The 19,558-nt window shown below is 50.3% G+C and overlaps 1 protein-coding gene across 1 annotated transcript in view; it reads right to left on the bottom strand.

The window, feature by feature from the left end:
- Positions 1 to 19,558, bottom strand: part of SULF2 (sulfatase 2) — a 113,434-nt gene that overhangs the window by 60,954 nt on the left and 32,922 nt on the right. Inside the window, 1 exon segment of the mRNA XM_047746461.1 lies at positions 6,563 to 6,802. Coding sequence (XP_047602417.1) covers positions 6,563 to 6,802 — 240 coding nt within the window.

Genomic DNA, 19,558 nt, shown 5'->3' on the forward strand with positions numbered 1-19,558 from the left:
GGGATGCCAGAGGGCACAGCCCAGGCTGTCCCTGCTTCCATGGAGCAGATGTGTCAGAAGGGAGGCAACCAGTGCAACCAGTGGCAGAGCCCATGTTAGTGCTGGAGAGGGCCAGAGAGATGGACAGAGCAGGAGGCAGACTAGGGAGTCCCGAAGCAGGGGACGGGGACATCCTTTAACTTGGGAGGTTGGACAATAAATACGCAGATATATGTTAAGTGGTGACGAGAGCTCTGAAGGGAAATAAAGCAGGGTGAGGAGGTAGAGAGGGGGCAGGAACCTGCTTTCAGATGTGCTTGTCAAGGAAGGCTTCTCCGAGGAGGCGATCATTAAACAAAGATCTGGGGGAAGTCAGTGAACGGGCCATGTAGATGTGTAGGGAGAATGTTTCTAGAAAAGGAAAGAGTAAGCACCAAGTCCCTTGAAGGGGTGCCAGGTGAACCGCTTGAGAAGCAGGAAGGAGTAGCATAACGGAGGGGGACAACAGGAGGTAAGGTGGTCGGGGGCGAGGGGTGAACACGGGAGGGCTGCAGGCAGAGGAGAGACAGGACCCCTCCAGCTGCTGAGGCGTGAACAGGGCGCAGCGAGTGGGAAGGGGAGTAGCGCACAGGGAGGGGAGGGCTGTGCTGTCCGGGCGAGACGTGGTGGCAGCTCCAGGAAGGTGGGAGTGGGCTCTGGAATATCTTGGAGAGAGAGCTGGCAGGGGTTTGCTGATGACTAGATGTGGAGTGACAGGAAGGAAGAAAAGCAGGGATGACACGAAGGTTCTGGAATCTGGGAGCTGCCAGGGGAGACTGTGGGACATGTTCGGCGAGGGGGGATGCCATCAGGAGGCCGTTCTGCACCTGTCAGGTTTGAAATGCCAGGCACACGTCCAGGGGGAGATGTTAAGTAGGCGGCTAGAGGCTGGGGTTCAGGTCCAGTGTGGTGTTCAGGGCAAGAGGCTAAAGGCAGATCAAACAGAGTGGTGAAAAGAGGGAGGGGTGAGGATTCTTTCACAGAAAAACAGAGGAAGTCACCTGAGCAACAGTCCTCATGTCTGTGCAGTCCTACACACACACACACACACACACACACAACACACACACACACGCCGGTGGTGAGTCTGGTCAGGGATGCCACCATGCCTGAGGCCGCCTTCCTGGCCTCTTGTGCAAGAGGCAGCAGTCTCCACCAATGCCTCATGTGCCCTGCCAGGGCCGGCGTCATGGCTCGGAGCCTGTCTCCCAAGCGAGGGCGGCCGCCCAAGGTTGACGGCCAAGTGGTGGCCATCCTTGGCTGACCTCCCCCACCCCAGCTTTGTGGCAGCAGAAGAGTGAAAATGATCGGGGGCTCAAGGCCACATTCCCAAACAGCTCCAACCAGGGGCCCTGAGGTAGTCTGAGCTTGTGATAAGAGGCCTCCACCCCCCCCCCCCCACCCCTGGGGCTCCTCTGGCACATTCTAGAACACGATGAGGGAGGGGCCGAAAGCTCACCACCAGTGCCCACATCCCTACAGAAATCTGTACCAGATGGCAGAAGCTGGGCACGGAAACCACCTCAGAACTGCCAGATTCAGATGGTCGCGTGGAACGAGAAAAGTGTCACCCCAATGAGAAGACAATGGGTACTTCTGTCTAATTCACCAGCAAGCGCCAGAAAAGGTGTCCCCACTCCCCACCAAAGCAGTGTACTAGAAATCTGGGACTGCCACCTCGGTGTGTTTTCCTTCCTTCTCATTCCCATGGTCCTTGATTTCCGCTTTGCCGAAAATCGCCAAAGCGCTCGTGGGCCGTAGAGGTGCCCACATGCGTTCTCGCTGCTGATGTGTGGGACTCCCTGCTTCCCCGCATCCCCTCCAAATTTTGGTGTGATGGGGCCTTTGAATATTTGCTGTGGCCACTGTTGCCTTCATTTGCGTTCTGCTGATAACCAGAAAGGTTGGGCACGTGCTGTCAATTTTAACCCGTGCGTACTTCTTTCCACCATCCAAGCTGATCTCTCGCAACATTCCTGGGAACGCTGCTCTGGGGCGGGTGGTCCGACGTGCTGCCCCTTGTGAAAATCGTCACCAACATCAGGGTGAACATTGCCTAAGTGCTTACGGTGTGTCACTGCTCTAACATTTCATCCCCACAAAACCATATCAGCTAAGCAACATTCTTATCCCTCCTCGAGGTAATCAAGACGAAGAAGTTAAATAACTTGTCCAAATCCACTCAGTTAGAAAGTAGCAGCATCAGGATTTGAACCCAGGCAGAGTCCTTGCTCTCAACGGCTTTGCGAAGAGCTGGGAGGAGTCTCACTGCCAGAACACTACAGAACTTTGCGCCGCGGGTGTGCAATGCGAGTGAGCACACTCAGGCAGCTGACAAGTGCTAAGAGTTGACTGAGCACCTTTTAAGGTACCTTTTATAAAACCTGAGGATACAATTCATCCCTTTCAGGGTATTTAGAATTGAGATCCCAGTCCCTGGAGACAGAGGAAGCCAACATACAGAAATACCCAAGAACAGACCTTCTTCAACTTCACATCTCACACTTCGTCCTTTGTCCGTGTCTACTGCAAGCACAGGGTAGCAGAAAGTAAGATGTCTGCCAAATGAAAACACGGATCTTGCAAAAGACGCCAGGCTTGGGGAAATTAATTAAAGGGATGCTGGAGGAGAGCTCGAGGCACATGCAAATCCATTGACAAACACTGTTCTGCTCCGTGAGGTAATTGAAGAGGCCATTGGAAAGGATGAGGAGGTAGTAAGTACTACATGGCGGGGGGTGGGGGGGATTCAGAAGTCAGAGGAGTCAGAGAGGCCCTTGGGGAGATGGAGCAAATCCCTAATGCTTCTGCAAAAATGACCTGTTACGGTTTTGCTGTGTGAACTGCATGTTCAGTAAAGGACATCACATTGTGTTGTCGCTTCAATTTGTTGGACAAGTCACACCCCACCTCTAACTGTCCCTTCACCAACCCATTAGGTTAAAGAATGAACCCATTAGTCACCATCACAACATAACATTTGTTGCCATGAGATACGATATCAAATAAGGTTATTTTCAAAATTTTGTAGTTTCCTTTTTTTTCCCCCAAAATAAAAGACCCAACTAAATGCACTAAAAGCACTATTTACATGAAATGCTGGTCCACCATTGGTCCACTTAAGGAATGTTTTTCTGGTTCCAGTCTTGTACATTTCAGGCTGATCTCTTGTACTCAAAAGGGGGTCACACACACAAGTGGTTGTGAACCATTACTAGAGTTTGATAATCTTCCCTCAATATCTGCTGTCTTCTTCTCCTACAGAAAGGAATTTCTAGCTGGAAAAATGGTCACCCAGAATGGAGACTCCATTTCTTAGGCTCCCCTGCAGTGACTCATTTCTCATCAATGAAGTACAAGGAGAAATGGAAAGCAGCTGAATCTCTCATCAATATAGGAACACTTAAATACATAAAGCAAATACTAACAGACCTAAAGGGAGAGACAGACAATACAATGATAGCAGGGGACTTTAATACCCCACTTTCATCAATGGATAGATCATCTAGGCAGATAATTGTAAGAAAACATTGGCCTTAAATGACACGGTAGACCAGATGGACTTAACATTTACAGAACATTCCATTCCCAAGCAACAGAACACACATTCTTCCCAAGTGCACGTGGAACATTCTCTAGGACAGATCATATGTGGGATCACAAAACAAGTCTTAATACATTTAAGAAAACCGAAATCATATCAAGCATATTTTCCAACCGCAATGTATGAAACTAGAAATCAATCCAGTAAGAAAACTGGAAAATTCACAAATACGGGGAGAGTCGACAACATGCTACTGAATAAGCACTGGGCCAAACAAGAAATCAAGAGATATTTAAAAAAAATATCCTGAGACAAATGAAAATGGAAAGAATACATCCCAAAGCTTATGGGATGCAGCAAAAGCCGTTCTAAGAGGGAAGTTCATAGCGATAAACGCCTGTATCAAGGGACAAGAAAAATCTCAAATACACTACCTAACTTTACACCTCAAGGAACTAGGAAAAGAAGAACAAAGCCAGAAGTTAGTAGAAGGGAGAAAATAACAAAGATTATAATGAAAATAAATGAAATAGAGACTAAAACAGTAGAAAAGATCAAAGAAGCTAAGAGCTGGTTCTTTGAAAAGAACCACCAAATTGACAAATCTTTAGCTAGACTCACCAAGAAAAATAGGGAGGACTCAAAAAAACCCCAGAAATGAGAGGTGACAAATCCTTTGTTATAAACAAAGGATCATGAGGCTACTATGAGGAATTATGTACCCACAAATTGGATAAATTCCTAGAAACATACAACTTACCAAGATTGAATCATGAACAATTAGAAAACAAATAGAGCATTTACTAGTAAGGAGACTGAACCAGTAATCTAAAACCTCTCAAAAAACAAAAGTCCAGGACCAGAGGGCTTCACTGGTACAAACATTTACAGAAGAATTAAGGGTGCCTGGGTGGCTCAATTGGTTAAGCATCTGCCTTTGGCTTGGGTTTGATCTCAGGGTCCTGGAATCGAGTACCGCATCAGTCTCCTTGATCATCAGGGAGTCTGCTTCTCCCTCTCCCTCTGTCTGCCACTCCCCCCGACCATGCTCTCGCTCTTAAATAAACGAAATATTAAAAAAAAATAATATCCACCCTTCTCAAGTGGAGAAGGAGAAAGAGAAGAGGAGAAAACACTGTTAGAATCATTCTATGAGGCCAGCGTTACCCTGATACCATAACCAGACAAGGACACCACAAGAAAAGGAGATTATAGGCCAATATCCCTAATGAATAGAGATAATAAAACCCTTGACAACATATGAGCAAACTGAAGTCAACAATATAGGAAGAGGATTACACCCCATGATCAGGTGGGACTGACTCACGGATGCAAGCATGGTTTCCACCGATGAGTTAATCTACGTGAAGCACCGCATGAACACAATGAAGGTTAAAAACCATATGATCCTCTCAATAGACACAGAAAAGATACTGGCAAAACCCAACATCTGTTTATGATAAAACCTCTCAACAAAGTGGGTACAGAGGGAATGTACCTCAACATAACAGAGGCCCTATGAGACAAACCCACAGCTGGCATCACACTCAGCAGCAAAAAAACCCTGAAACCCTCTCCTCCAATATCACACCTAAGGTTTTCTACATAGATCTTGTAATCAGATGTTCTAAAGGTGGAGTATGAGCTACGCTCCGCCTTCAGACAGATTTTGCTTGAGCCCTATGGTACATTTAAAAAAAAAATTGAGTTTGGCAAAAAAAAAATTTTTTTTTAAATATCAGCAGATTTCAGCTAAAAATTCAGGTTACAAATATTTGAAGGTTGGTACCCGTGAGCACATATGGCCATAATTATCTGGACCTGAGAGGCAGATGCCTCTTCCAGCAGGAGCCCTCTGGTCTGCTGTGAGACCATTTACCTGTAGGTTCCCTACAACCACCTGGGGGGGGTGTGCCCGTGGTTAACTCTGACACCTGTGGCTTTCTGCAGAGACCCAGGAACCAAGAGGCTTATGTGTATAGGATAGAGGCCTTCCTAGTTCTCTCCGGAGGAGCCACTGTCTGGGTGACTGTTGCAGGAGAATCAATCTGCAAGGAGACACACCTTCCTCTTGCTCCCCACCCCCAATGCGCACCACCAGCCACATGTGTATCTGAGGGAAGGCCCCCCCTCGCCCCCGCAATCCCCAGCTTGGAAGGATGCTTCATTTCTGAAGGGGTAGCAATATCTGTGGCACGATGTCTGATTTCACGACTGTGTTGGTTCCTTACCCAAGGTGTGGAGAATTCACTTCTTAATAATTCAATCGAATTGAGTTTGGAAGATTTTGCAGTGGGGCTGGAGAGAAGGGTTTTCATTATGTCTTTGCCCCAGGCCTGGCAGGTGAGCCTTGGGAACCAACCAAGGTACCTCCCACAAGATAGACAGGAAACGCCACTTGCTCTGTATCCACCCCCCCCCCACCCTACATCCCCCCAAACACCAGGATAGGATCCCCCAGCACTGACCACCAGAGAGATTGGAGCCTGCTGGGTAGTGCAGACAGCAAGTGTAGACAAACCATCCCTGTCAACCTGGGCCAGTCTGCAGGGTGGCCATACAGTCCCACATATGCTCCTCTCCATTTTCTACACCAATTTTCATCCCCACCCCAATGTTCTTCTGGAATCTTCTTCCATGCGGACAGTCTGAAGTCAACAAATCAGTCCCCAACATAACCCACGGTGAACGCAAATCATGCATGAGTACTTCTAGCCTCTCTCTGTATTATATTTCATATTTTAAATGGACTCATAAAAAAATTCAAATTCCTTTGGAAAAATCAGTTTTTCCCTACTATAGGCAAATCGTTTTGTACTTTTTAAATGCAAAATGCACAACTTTTAAGTTAAAATGAAGTTGTCCGTGGGCTACCCCAAATCATCTAAAATCCCGGCAGGATCCGGACCCCAAACTGGCGCGAGGTCAAGGCACCGGGCACCACTTCCAACGAATGCTCCCTGCCCGCCGGCCCGCCCACGGCCTCCAGGCTCCCCTTACCTGTCCGGTAGCCCGTGCTGTTGAGGTACACGGCAAAGGTGCGGCTCTCGTGCTGCGTCTGCCAGGAGGGCGAGGAGCAGTTCTCGTTGTTGGTGTAGGTGTTGTGGTTGTGGACGTACTTGCCGGTGAGGATGGAGGAGCGCGAGGGGCAGCACATGGGCGTGGTCACGAAGGCGTTGACGAAGTGCGCCCCGCCCTGCCCCATGATGCGCCGCGTCTTGTTCATCACCTGCATGGACCCTGCAAACAGGAGCCAAGGTGAGGTGCGGCCGGCCAGCTCCTAACTAGGGCCCCCGCGGGGCCACAAGGCATGGGTGGTTCTCAACAGGGCGGCTCCCCCATCCCTGAGGAAGGGGGTACATTTCAGAAATCTCTGGGGACGGATGGGGGCGGGTGCCACGGTCACGTGTGGGCTGGGGCCAGCAAGGAACGTCTGGGCAAGAAATTTCCTGGGTCTGCAGTCCCATTGGGTGGTCATGGGGAGCGGGTGAACAGCTGTTTGTACAGGATCCAAGCCTAGAGTGGAACTTTGTTTTGCGTAGAAACAGAACATCTTTTTTTTTTTTGCAGGCTATTAATGTGCAGTGCATTCCTTTTTTTTTTTTTTTTTTTTTTTGGAAAGCAACCACTATGTAAACCCAGGGAAGATTATACTTTGTTTTGTTTGGAACTTTCCCAAGAACTGTTCACTTTTACTGAAATCCGGTCATGCCAGCCTGCTGGGCTCACCTTCTCCCTGCACACTCCTCAGCTAAGTGCTCTGCTGCTTTGTCCACATGGTCCAACTTTGGAATCCACTTTACCCTCTGTCCCCAGATTCAACCCACCAGCCAAGGCACACCTCTTTAGTGATCACTCTGGCTTCTGATTCCCTTGAGCCCTTATTATGCATGCAGCCTGTGTTATTGGGACTTAATTATACACCACCAGGTAGTGTGGCTTCATTCATGCCTTTTCTTGCTTCTCAATGAAGCTGTAGCAGCGAAAGGCACTTAGGAAGGAAAGGAAACTACCTTGTTCTAGAAGCCGTACTATGCACAGGTGTTTTCATGGTCACTGCCCTGCTGAGGGCCCCATGAGGGCAAAGGCTATGTGCCTTGCTCAGTGCTCACTCCTCAATGCCCCCATGGTGTGTGGTACACAGTAGGCACTCAATAAATGTTTGCAGAGTAGATGCGTAATACTATGGCTGGTATCTGAATATTTAGTAGGTTTAGAGAAATAGTCAATGGAAGTCATTTTCTTCTTCCTTTTTGTGGCCACCTTCAGGAGCTTTCCTTTTCCTTAAAGTTCTTAGGCTCTGTCGTGGCTTGAGGGGTGCAAACACTTCCCCTCCCCCACATGTCCACATCATAACCCTCAGAACCTGGGAATGTGATCTTACTTGGAAAAAGGGTCTTTGAAGATATAGTTAAGGATCTAGGGGTGATCTTGTTCCGGATTACCTGGGTGGGCCCTAAATCCAGTGACAGGTGTTTTGTAAGACAGAGAACAGAGAAGACACACAGACACGGGATGGTCACGTGAGGACGGTGACGGGGTCTACCAGGCATCTGAAGTTTCTGCGGGAGAGCTGCCGACCCAGTCACCAACAGCCCCTCAGAGACTCAAGGACAACTAATCAGACCCACCTCAGCCCTCTGTTCCTACCGGGAAGAATGAAAAGGAGATTTATATGGCTCTTTTTATCCCATTTTTCTGCCAAATAGGGATGGAAACAGAGTTAGAGTTTCCCTGAGGCAAACATAGATCATATCTCCTCACTGTTTAAAATCACTGGATAGCTTCCATGGCACTCGGAAGAAAAAATGAATTCCTTACCACGGCCCAAGACTCTTCTAGACTTGCCCCCACTGCCAACCCACCTCCTGTGCTCCTTTGAGCTCATCTCTCCCCTCCCCTTGGCTCACCTGGATACACTGGCCTCCTGACGGTTTCTCAAATGCTCTAATCTCATCCTCGCCCCAGGATCTTTGCACTCGCTGTTACTTCTGTGTGGGGCTCTTCTTGAGACTTGGCCTTGCTGGCTTGTTCTGTTATTCAGAACTCAACCCAAGGTCACCTCCTCAGTGAAGCCCGGCTGGCCCCCCCATCTGAAGGAGCCCCCACTGTTTACTCTCTATCTCACCAGCCATATATTTCTTCTTGACATTTATGGCCTTCTGAAATGGTCTCCTTTACTGGGTCATTTGTTTGTGGTCTACCTTCCCTGGACTGAGGGTTCTGGGTGACTCAGGGTGCTGTCCACTCCCCCGCCAATCCCCCCCGGGGGAATATATAATCGGTGCTCTATAAAAACTTACTGGGAGATGGAAGGACACACAGCAAAGCCTGCCCTTTCCAGCCAGCGCTTAACGTGATTTTAAAAGGGACACCCTCCCAGAACCAGGTGTGCTCCCTGAGCCTCTGGGCCAAGGCTCCCAGCGGTGGGTGGAAGAAAGCAAGGCTGCAAGCAGAGAACTGGCTCTTGGGTTACAAACTGAACAGGAGTCATCAGGCCTTGGGACTGTGTGAACGTCTCTTCTCAAGGTCACACGTCCTCCCAAGAAGCCCCAGGGGACCCAGCTGTAACTGGAGGCAATTACAGGGTTTCTACAGGTGTGACACTTCCCTCTGGAGGGGATGGATGAGTGGGGGGCTTTCCAAGGCCTGCCTGACCATCTGGTGCTCACAGGTTGGAGCCTGCAGAGGGAGCAGGCCACCGCCTCAGGGCTAGGCGGAACCGTGGGATGCCGCCCCCCCCCCACCAGGCCTTGTGCCCTGCCTGGGGAAGGGGCAGGAATCCAGACAGGCCTTCTGCTGGCCCATCCGTTCTCTCTATATGGAATTTTTACTGCCAATTGAGATAGCAAGGTCATGCCCCTAGGCCCCCAGCTTGCACACTAGCTACATTCCGACCTCATGGCCTTTGCCTGAGCTATGCCCTCTGCCTGCAGGGCTCCCTCCAGCCTTCCTCAGGTGATGGAGCAAACAGCAAATATCTGAGGGGACTTCCCTAGCCCGGAAAGGATGCCGCTGCCCTTGCTTCTGGCACCCACTGTGGCCCCTCCCCTTGCACTTTTCCCCATAGCACCTCTTGCCCTCGGACCCCACTTCTAGCTCCCCTGTTTGCACACTGCCCGTTGCCCCTCCTGGCCCAGCCGCAGCAGGGATTTGGGCCAGCTCTATTTACCTTTATGTTCCCAAGCCTAGCACAGTGCCTGGCACACAGCAGGTGCTCAGTGAATATCTGCTAAATTCAGAAACATAGGACCTTCTTCTTTAGGCTTCTATGGACCCCGAGAGCCCCAGCTGGTTTGTGTTCACAGACATGTGCCTTTTGTGCGGTGGATCTGAAAAAATATGACTTGAAATAGCGTCCGACGGATTCCATGTTCTCCAGTTTGCCACACTCCCCACCGTGCCTTGCAGTCTTACACCCATTCCGCCCATTCGTATTACCAGCCAGGTCCCTGAAGGCCTCGGAGCTTGGCAACCTCCTAATATAATTTAGTTGATGAGACAGGTCCAAACTTTTCCTGGGGCAGAGGGCAGTGTTCTACGCCAATAATAATCATCATAATTATTGAGAGCAGTGAGTCTGGCTGGCTGCATGCTTGTGGTATGCACCACGCTGGGCATGTGTCAAGCATCATTTTACTTAATCCCCCAACAGCCCTTTTGAGGACAGGGAGTTAAATGACTGGTCAGAGCTACAGAGCTTGGGAAGTGCGATATGTAGACTCAAACCCAGACCTGACTGACAGGGACAGCAGGTGCTGGGTGTCATGTTGCAGAAATGTACGGTTTCAGAAATGTTCCAGAAACGTATGGTTCACACCACACTCGAGGTAGTGATAATTCACCCAGGGAATGCACAGAGCTCCCTATGCACTTGGTCAATCCTTGGCTTCAGGGAGGCTCAGAAGGGTCCTGGGCTGGATGTTGGGTCCCCTCGTCATCCCAGAGGTGGCTTTAGCTGGCACACCAGCTGTGGGAGCAGCACAGAACCACCTCACCAAATATTGGGGATGCCAGTGGTGGGAAAACGAATCCCTTTACTACCGATAAGCTCCAGGAGAAAATGTCAGCCGGTGCCGTCGTGTCCTTCATACCCACACGACTCCTGTTTCCACCGGGAGGGAGCTTGCCACCTGCTCAGAGCGCTCAGCAGGCAACATCATTGGCTTATGCTGAGTCACATGGTTTAGTGTCCTCCACTTAGGGCAAGTGATCCTGCCTTCTCTCAGTTAGGGTAGTGGACTCTCGTTCTTTAAAACAGAACAATCGGGGCGCCTGGGTGGCTCAGTGGGTTAAGCCGCTGCCTTCGGCTCAGGTCATGATCCCAGGTCCTGGGTTCGAGCCCCACATCGGGCTTTCTGCTCGGCAGGGAGCCTGCTTCCTCCTCTCTCTCTGCCTGCCTCTCTGCCTACTTGTGACTTCTCTCTGTCAAATAAATAAATAAAATCTTAAAAAAAAATAAAAAAAATAAAACAGAACAATCACAGCTGATGAAAAGAGGTCAATCCTAGTACAAGCAGCACATAGGTGAGAAAATTCTGGGAAGGGGAGGGCCTGGCTGGTGTGTGGCACACAATGGCTTCGTACAACCTAGCACTGCCCCCGCGGCGAGGTTATGGGACTGTGTTGCAGACACCTTCAGTGCCACACACCCTCAACTGAGCTCCTGCGGTCACCGGCTCTCTCCTGCCTCCTCTGCTTCCCTCCAGTGACTTAGATAATAATCTTGCTATGCCTTGCTCCCACCTCTCCGTTCCCACATCCACATGAGCTGCAAGGCCTGTTGCTCCTCCTCCAAAGTATATCCATCCTGCAGCCTTGTTGCCTCTTCCCAGGACACCTGGTTATCCTCTCTCCTCTGAACTAAGTCAACTGCTTTGCTTCCTGACCGGACCCTGACCATTTCTTCTGCAAGGAGCAGACAGAGTGCCTTCTCTCCTAAGCATCCTCTGTGGCTCCCATTCACCAGAGAACAGAGTCCCTGGGGTCATCCACAGGCCCTGCTGGATCCAGACCCCTTCCCTGCCCACTCGCTGTAGCCACAGGGCCCTTGTCTCTGCCCTTGGACTTGCCAGGCCTGCTCCCACCTCCAAGCCTTTGCCTCTCTGTTCCTTTTGCTTGGAATGCCCTTCCTGCAGCACCCCGATGGCCTGTGCCCTCACGCCCTTTTTGTCTCTACTCCCAGCGCCTGACAGTTCAGACCCCTTCTGTAAGTTTCTGAGTCTGAGTTACCTCTAACTTCTACATATTTACATATTTATCCCGCTTGTCGATTGCCTGCGGCCTGGTGTCAGCGCAGGGAGCGCTGCACAACCCACGGCGCCTCCCAGCCCTGAGGCCCAGGGCGGTGCCTGGCACAGGGCAGATGCTCAGTAAATACTCATAGGAATGTATCCAGGGCATCCCAGGCAGAACCAACGTTTTGCCCGCTCCTGACACACTAGGAGGAGAAAGGATGGAGCGGCTGGTAATGAGAACTCAACCTCTCTGCGTCTCTGGGGACTGTAGGAAGGACAAAGCTGGCTCCCCACGCAGCCTGCCAGACCCTTCTGGAAAGCAGGAGGCCACCACCTGGCGAGTAATTCACCTGCACTCTGCTGCCCCGAACGTCACGCTGGCAAAAAGCAAACGGCCAGCGGAACTGTTTCGTTTTTTTTTTTTTTTTTTAAAGATTTTATTTATTTATTTGACAGAGAGAGATCACAAGTAGGCAGAGAGGCAGGCAGAGAGAGAGAGGAAGGGAAGCAGGCTCCCCGCTGAGCAGAGAGCCCGATGCAGGGCTTGATCCCAGGACCCTGAGATCATGACCTGAGCCAAAGGCAGAGGTTTTTTTTTTTTTTTTTAAAGATTTTATTTATTTATTTGACAGAGAGAGATCACAAGCAGGCAGAGAGGCAGCCAGAGAGAGAGGAGGAAGCAGGTTCTCTGCTGAGCAGAGAGCCCGATGTGGGGCTCGATCCCAGGACCCTGAGATCATGACCTGAGCCGAAGGCAGCGGCTTAACCCGCTGAGCCACCCAGGCGCCCCCCTTTTTTTTTTTTTTTAAAGATTTTATTTATTTGACAGACAGAGATCACAAGTAGGCAGAGAGGCAGGCAGAGAGAGAGAGAGGTGGAAGCAGGCTCCCTGCAGAGCACAGAGCCCGATGTGGGGCTCGATCCCAGGACACCAGGACCATGACCTGAGCCGAAGGTAGAGGCTTTAACCCACTGAGCCACCCAGGCGCCCCTCTGATATCTCTTCTTAAAGTGATTTTAAACAATACACTTTAGTCTCAGCCCAAGTAACTATGTGAACTTCCGTGCCTGATACGCTAATTGATTTTTTTTTTTTTTTGGATGAACATCACAGTAAGTTTGTAAGCAGTTAAATCAAGGTTTGCTGAGCTGTCGCATGAGATACCTGCGCCTTACCTGTCGTAAAAGTCATTTCAGGAAACACCGATCGAACACGTTCTTCTAAAGGTTTGGGTCAGTGCAACCGCTACCTCGAGGGAACAAGCAGGTGCTGGGGAATTTCGAGATTCGAACCAGGACCGGATTTTTGCCACCGACAGGGCTTAGGCGTTTCCCAGCTGCTTTCTGCCCTGGGGGCCCCTGCCAGCTGGGAGTGGATGCCCTCCACACCCCTCTGTGACAGACTCCGGAGGCCCCCCCAAGAGAGCGGCATGGGAGTCACTGATCGTGATGGATAACTGAGGAAATGATACCTTCTGACATTTGTTTTCTTAAAGGTATAGGTAAATGATTAGAGTCTGTGACGTCATCCCTCCTTGGGAAAGCCTGGCAGGGAAGGAAGAAAGCCCTTCAGTAAACCCAGAATCTTGACTTAAATCATCATTTCCTGTCTCTCACCTGGACTACTGGTGGCCAGAGGGCTTCTTTGAAAGGTGAAGCCATAGCACGAGTTCCTCTGCTCAGTCTCTTCCACCAATGGTCCATCTTGCTCTGAATAAAAGCCAAAGCTCCCCCTTTGGCCCAGGAGACCCCATGTGACTTGGATACTGATTCTCCCCAGCTACAACTTGTACCTCTGTCCCCCACTCTCCCTCTCCTCTGGTCATGCTGACCTCACTGCTACTAGAATGCACCAAGGCACCAAGCATGCTCCTGCCTCAGGGCCTTTGCACTTGCTGCTCTTGCAGCCTAGATGCCAACACCCCCGCCCCCCCGCACCGGGTATCATCCAGGTGTTTGCTAATACTGCCTCCTCGGGGAGGTTTTCCCTGTGTTGTGCTGAATCCATTCTCCCCTTCCTGCTCCTTTGGAAAATGTTCTTAGCCGATTTATAAACTGTAGATAATGGTTGCCTCTGAGATGAGCACTGTGAATGGTGGATGGGGAAGCTTTGCTTTGAATTACTTGAGTATTTTAACGTGAGACTGTGTCAGTCATGTAATTTGAAATACCCTGGAGGTGTGGGAGGGAGAAGAGAACTGACTGGAAACAGGCTACTCTATGGATACTCCAGGATATGTGTTGCATTCCCACCTGTGCCTTTCATTTGGAGAAAAGATAATCTAGCCTGGAATGTTCTAGAAGAGGTCTTTTGGCAAGGACCTCATATCTGTAGAGACCACAGGTAACTCTGAATACTAAACAAGAGGCCACAGTCAGAAGGCCAGAGGCATGACCTGTCCACAGAAATGCTTAGTTACACTTTTTTCAGTGTATCAAGAATGCTATAGCTTTTTTAATGAGCTTTGTGGGCTCTTGGCATTTTTGCTTTCATGGGTCTCTTCCTCTGTGAAAAATTTAAAAAATTTCTACTCATCCCAACTCTTTTCAGGTTCACAGACCCAATTCCAATGTGGGCCGTTGTATGCCTCCCTCCACCCCCAAGGCCACAGATCAGTGGTTCCAATGACCTCCTCCTTAGGTTCTTTAATTTGCTAGAGTGGCTCACAGTCCCAGGCTGTGTTCTCTCCTCTTCTCTGGGTTGAAAATTAGGAGCTGAAGGGCCACATGGCATGGGGACCAGCTAAGGGTGAAGGGGACATGACCTGTGTCCTCTCCAGGTGCCATCCTTCTCTGAATGATTCTGTTGTCACCTGTTTAGCTCTGTAGGTTAAACAGGTTCCACTGCTGAATGTGTTTGTGGGGGTAACGCACACATGTGTGCTTCTGTTCTGGATGGAACATGGGGCCCTCCCTCGTCTGTACACTCTGGGTATCAAAGATCCCACAAAACAAAGTGTGAGCCGTCTTATGAAACCACTGACTTTCTCTGGGCTTTCATTTTCTGTCTGTAAAAATATAGCACATGAATAGCTTTAGGTAGAAGATTTCTTTTGACTGTGAAATTCAAGGACAATTCTAGAATACTCTCTGTCACCTTATGCAGTATGTTGGGAAGGGCTCTAGAGGTACCTGGCCTGAGTTCAAATCCAGACTTTGCCAAATCCTATGAACCAGATACCTTGTGCAAATGATTTAACTCTCTCATATACTTCAGTGTCCTTGTCTGCCTCTTCCCCATGGGATGTTCCAAAATTTAACTGAGGAAAATACCTTTACTGCAGTACGAGGCATACCAAAAGCATTTAATACATGCTGTTACAAATTTTAGTTATCGTAGCTCCCAAGTCCTGGGTAACACAGTTCACAGAGTGCCTCTGGACAGAATCTGGCCTGTGTGTTCAACTTAGTTGTGCTTAAAAGGTGTTTGAAAAATTGAGAACTTTTTTTTTTTTTTTTTTTTTTTAAATAGGGAGATTTCAAATCAATCCAGCTATCTGGCTTTGCTTGAAAAATACAGAGATCTGGCCTTGATGGGTCCAAAGGTGAGTGGACTGGAGTAGCAAGGGCCCAGTTTAGAAGGTCCACTCTGGTTCTTCCCGCTCCCCACTTTCCACATTTACTGGACCTGCCGGGCCCTTGGACGCACTGAGTTTACAAGCTGTACTGCTTCTCCTTCAGCTGAAGGGACCAACTGAGTAAACCTCCAAAGTAACACTTACTGTGACCCAGAGCCCCACAAGAGAGCAGGCTTTAAGAGGAGAAGGAGAGCTGTGGGTTTGCCTCTAGGCTAGAACAGAACCTTGACCTAGACTGGCAGGTCGGGGGAGGGGGAAGGGCCATTAACTCAGGCCACAGGCGGCAAAGCACCTGTGTCCCATGCTGTTCTCCTGCTACTGGTGACTGCCGGCCAGGCTGGAATACCCGTGGCCGCCCTCATCGGGTCCTCGAGTGTCCCTGGAATGCCCACAATGTCACCGGATCAGCTTGTGAGTGGCCTGCCCCCCGCAGACTGTTTAACAACCACCGGGAGGCTGGGCCCCCTCTGTCCTCCTGCCCCGAATAGCTCTGTGCCCAGCAGGGTGGGGGAGGGGTGAGCATCAGAAACAGAGGCCACACCTGGGCAGAGGGACTCCATTGTCTCCCGGACAATGCCATCTGATGCCCGTCCTCGCACCAGAATGGGCTCACTGCTGTCAGTTGGCGACTACCGTGCCTCCAGCTCGACCCAGAAGAAACACACCGGATGCCGGGGACCCTCTGCTCGGACCACTTGTCCTCACTGTGGGGCAAAGGGGGAGGCGCTCCTGAGGCGGGGATGTCACCAAATACAGGCAAATGCTGTTGCTGGTTTCAGCTCCAAGAAGCCGAGGCTCAAAATCGGTTCCTCAACCCGACGTCAAGGAAGCAGGTGTCGGAGAGGGCGTGTTGGCATTTCATTAATGAACACTGGACTGTCAGAGAGATCCTCAAGTTAATTTTTCCTCCTCTGCCTTCTGCTAGCTCTGGCCATGAAGCTTCTGGGAGCAAATTGTGCTACAGCACTTCTGAATGGAAGGGAAGTGGCCCAGAGGCCCTGGGAAAGGGCAGGCCGTGGGAATCATCAATGGCGCTCGGCAGTCACCGGTCACTGCCTCTCTGAGGAGCTCCACCCACATCCTGCTCCTTGCCAGAGGCTGTGTCTTCCATGAGGCAAGGCCTCTGGGGGTGTTTTGCCAACCTGTCCTCATGGGCTACACAGAGCCAGTCACCTAGCCACTGGCCTGGTGGCGATGAGTGCAACGCAGGGGGATGTCTGACCGGAGCCTGAAAACCTGTTCCTCCTCCTCCCCCATGTCCCTTTCTCTGTAAACACCACCGCCATCTGCCATCCGCTCAGCTGAAACCTCTGAGTGATTCTCGATTCTCCTTCCCTCCCCCTTGCAATCCAGCCACAAGCCCTGCCTGCTGACCCTCCAAACAGAACCGGCTCCGTCCCCTCACTACCTCTGCAGAGCACCCCTGGGCTCCCACCTGGAGCCCCCACTGGTCTCCCTGATTCTGATTTCGTGCCTGCAGCCAGACTGAGCCACTGAAAACACGAATCATGAATATTGACCTGCTCAGAACAGCTCAGTGACTTTCCACGGGTTTTGGAATAAAATTCAGACCTTCCCCCATCCTTCTCCCCCTCACTCCCCGGGTCCTGCTGTCCTCCTCAAAGTTCCTGGCAAGCCCATTCCTGCCACGTGGCTCCTGCACTTATCCTGGTGCCTGGGATGGTCCTCCCCCAAATTCCCATGTGACTGTCTCCTTCTCATGGTGCAGGTGTCACCAGTGCCCTTCGTACAACACCCCCGCCATTCCCCCCCGGAGGTGCTGCTCCTCACTGGGACCCTTGCTCCTGATCTCTGGTGCGGGGAGAGACCCTGGTTGTCCGCCAGTGTATGACCCCCTTCCTAACAGGCCCTGATTTTCATCTTTAATGCACCTAGCTAGGAAATCCATTTCCCAGACTGCCTTGCAGCTAAATGTGCAAGTGGTCCTCCCTGTGTCCTTCTAGATCTGTTCTCTGTCCAATGATCCAGCCCAGGGAGCTGACCTAGATGGGCTGTATCCACAACTCTCTTTACTCTCTGGCTTTCGACTGGAATGGATCACTGGAAGGCCTTGGGAGGATATCAGTAGAAGAGAAAAAGGACATTGGGGTATGCAACCCTCCTTTTCTCTCCCTGTGGTATCAACAGAGGGGGACAGCTCCTGCTGGGTGGCCCTTGGTCTTCCAGTAACCATTTGCTCCCCTCATCCCCTTGGTCTTGGGGTAGGAATGGCTCTAATGTTACTAAATAGATTTCCCCACACTTGCTTGCTCACACTTTGGCAAAATATAGTTAAACTGTCCTTGAATAATCCAAATTTGAGTGTGCCCCACACTTCTTGCTGAGATCGTGTGGCTAATTAAGTAAGCTCTGTCTGTGTTGTACGTGATGTCTGGAATGAGGTCCTTAAAGGGAGCTGACTTAACTCGAAGTCCATTCTTTTTACCCTTTTGCTTCCTCCTTCTGTGTTGCCTGGAATGTGGCTCTGATAGCTGGAGCTCCAGCAGCCATTCTGAACCATGAGATGACCTTAATGAGAGAAGCCACACAACAAGCGTGGCAGAACAGAAAGGCAGAGGAGCTCGTGTGCTTGATAACCTTGAAGCCTCCATGCCAGCCCTGGAATGCCAATTTTCAGATATTTTTATGTGAGTGAAAAGCAAAATTTTACCTTGCTCAAGCCACTGTTACTTTATATTTTCTTTTATATGCAGCCAAACCGAATCCTGATATACTTAGCTTCCAGAATTTAAGTGATCTCCCAAGTGTTGCTGAATGGAAAAAAAAAAAAAAAAGTCTTGCAGGAATGAGCTTGGAAGCTGAATGCCAGGGTGGGTCTAGATGAGCCTTTCTTCCTCCTGAGATAACCTGCCCCCACATGTTTTTGTGACTCGAGTGAGAAATGGCAGGAATGTCAGGAGTTGGTATCTTAGAGAGGCTGAGTTGGAAGTTACACTGATCTGGTGTCCAGAATCTGGGCAAGCTGTCCTAGGCTTCCAGCCATTTGGCCCCTACAGAGTACCCGAGCCTGAAACTTAGAATTGATTTCTGGAGATCAGTCTGCGGCACAGGGTGTGGTTTCCTTGCGTTCGCAGATGGAAAGGAGAAAACAAGCATCTGGCCAGGAACCCTCCCCAGGCTTTTTCTCGAAAGCCAGCCTCTCCTACGAGGCAGCCCTCTGGGCTGGGGGCCTGGAACTTTCAAGACCAGAGGCCCCTCTTGGAATGTGGTAAAGGTCTTGGACCCAGTAAAGCACAGGCAGGCGCACAATCTACATACACTTCTTACCCTTCCCTGGCCCTCCCTCAGTCCCAGCCCTTGCAGGCCTGGGCCTCTTCTCTGAACTTGTGACTCTCAGAGCTGACTGCCTTGGAGAGCTCCTCCTCATTTTTCCAGCCCCTGCATCTCACCAGGTCCGGAAACCGCACTGAGCTCCTGACCAGAGCTTTCCCCATCTCTGTGAATGGAGAATCCCTCCTTGTAGTCATTCATGCCCAAACCTGGGAGTTATTCATGACTCCTCTCACCCACTACTCCACATCAGGTCCATCAGCATATCTTATCAGCTCTACCTGATAATGAGGCGCAGCCTCTGCTTCCTCCCCAACTCTGGTCTGAGCCACCATCATCTCATGCTTGGACTCCAGCAGGAGACCCCTTGCTGGGCTCCCTGCTCTTATTACATCCCTCTCCATATCATAGCCAGAGGGACCATATTAACACACAAGTCAGATAATGTTCCTCCTTGGCTCAGTGTCCTCTGCTGGTGTCTGTATCACCCAGAAAGCCACAATCCTCTCTCTGGTTCAAAGACCCTGCATGATATACCCTTCCACCACAATCCATTACCTCTCAGACCTCGTCCTTGCTCACACTGCTCTGCTGTCCTGACTTCTCTGCTGCTCTGTGAGCCTGGTGGGACTGCTTTCTGCCTCAGGGCCTTTGCACCCACTGTTCCCTCTGCCTGGTTGCTCTTCCTAGGGGAACTCCCTTGACTGGCTCCTTTACTTTCTTTGCCCAGATGTCTCCATAATATCATCACTCTCCCTTTCCCTCTCCTTGCTGACTTACCTTCCTTGCTTTATCCCCCTTGCCCCTTTTTACTACTGTAGGTACTATATACTTTATAAATATTTTTTTATTAACTCTTGCATTAGTATGTAAGCTCCGTAAGAATAAAG

This window comes from Lutra lutra, chromosome 9 (genome assembly GCF_902655055.1).
Source record: "Lutra lutra chromosome 9, mLutLut1.2, whole genome shotgun sequence".
In the NCBI taxonomy this organism is placed as follows: domain Eukaryota; kingdom Metazoa; phylum Chordata; class Mammalia; order Carnivora; family Mustelidae; genus Lutra; species Lutra lutra.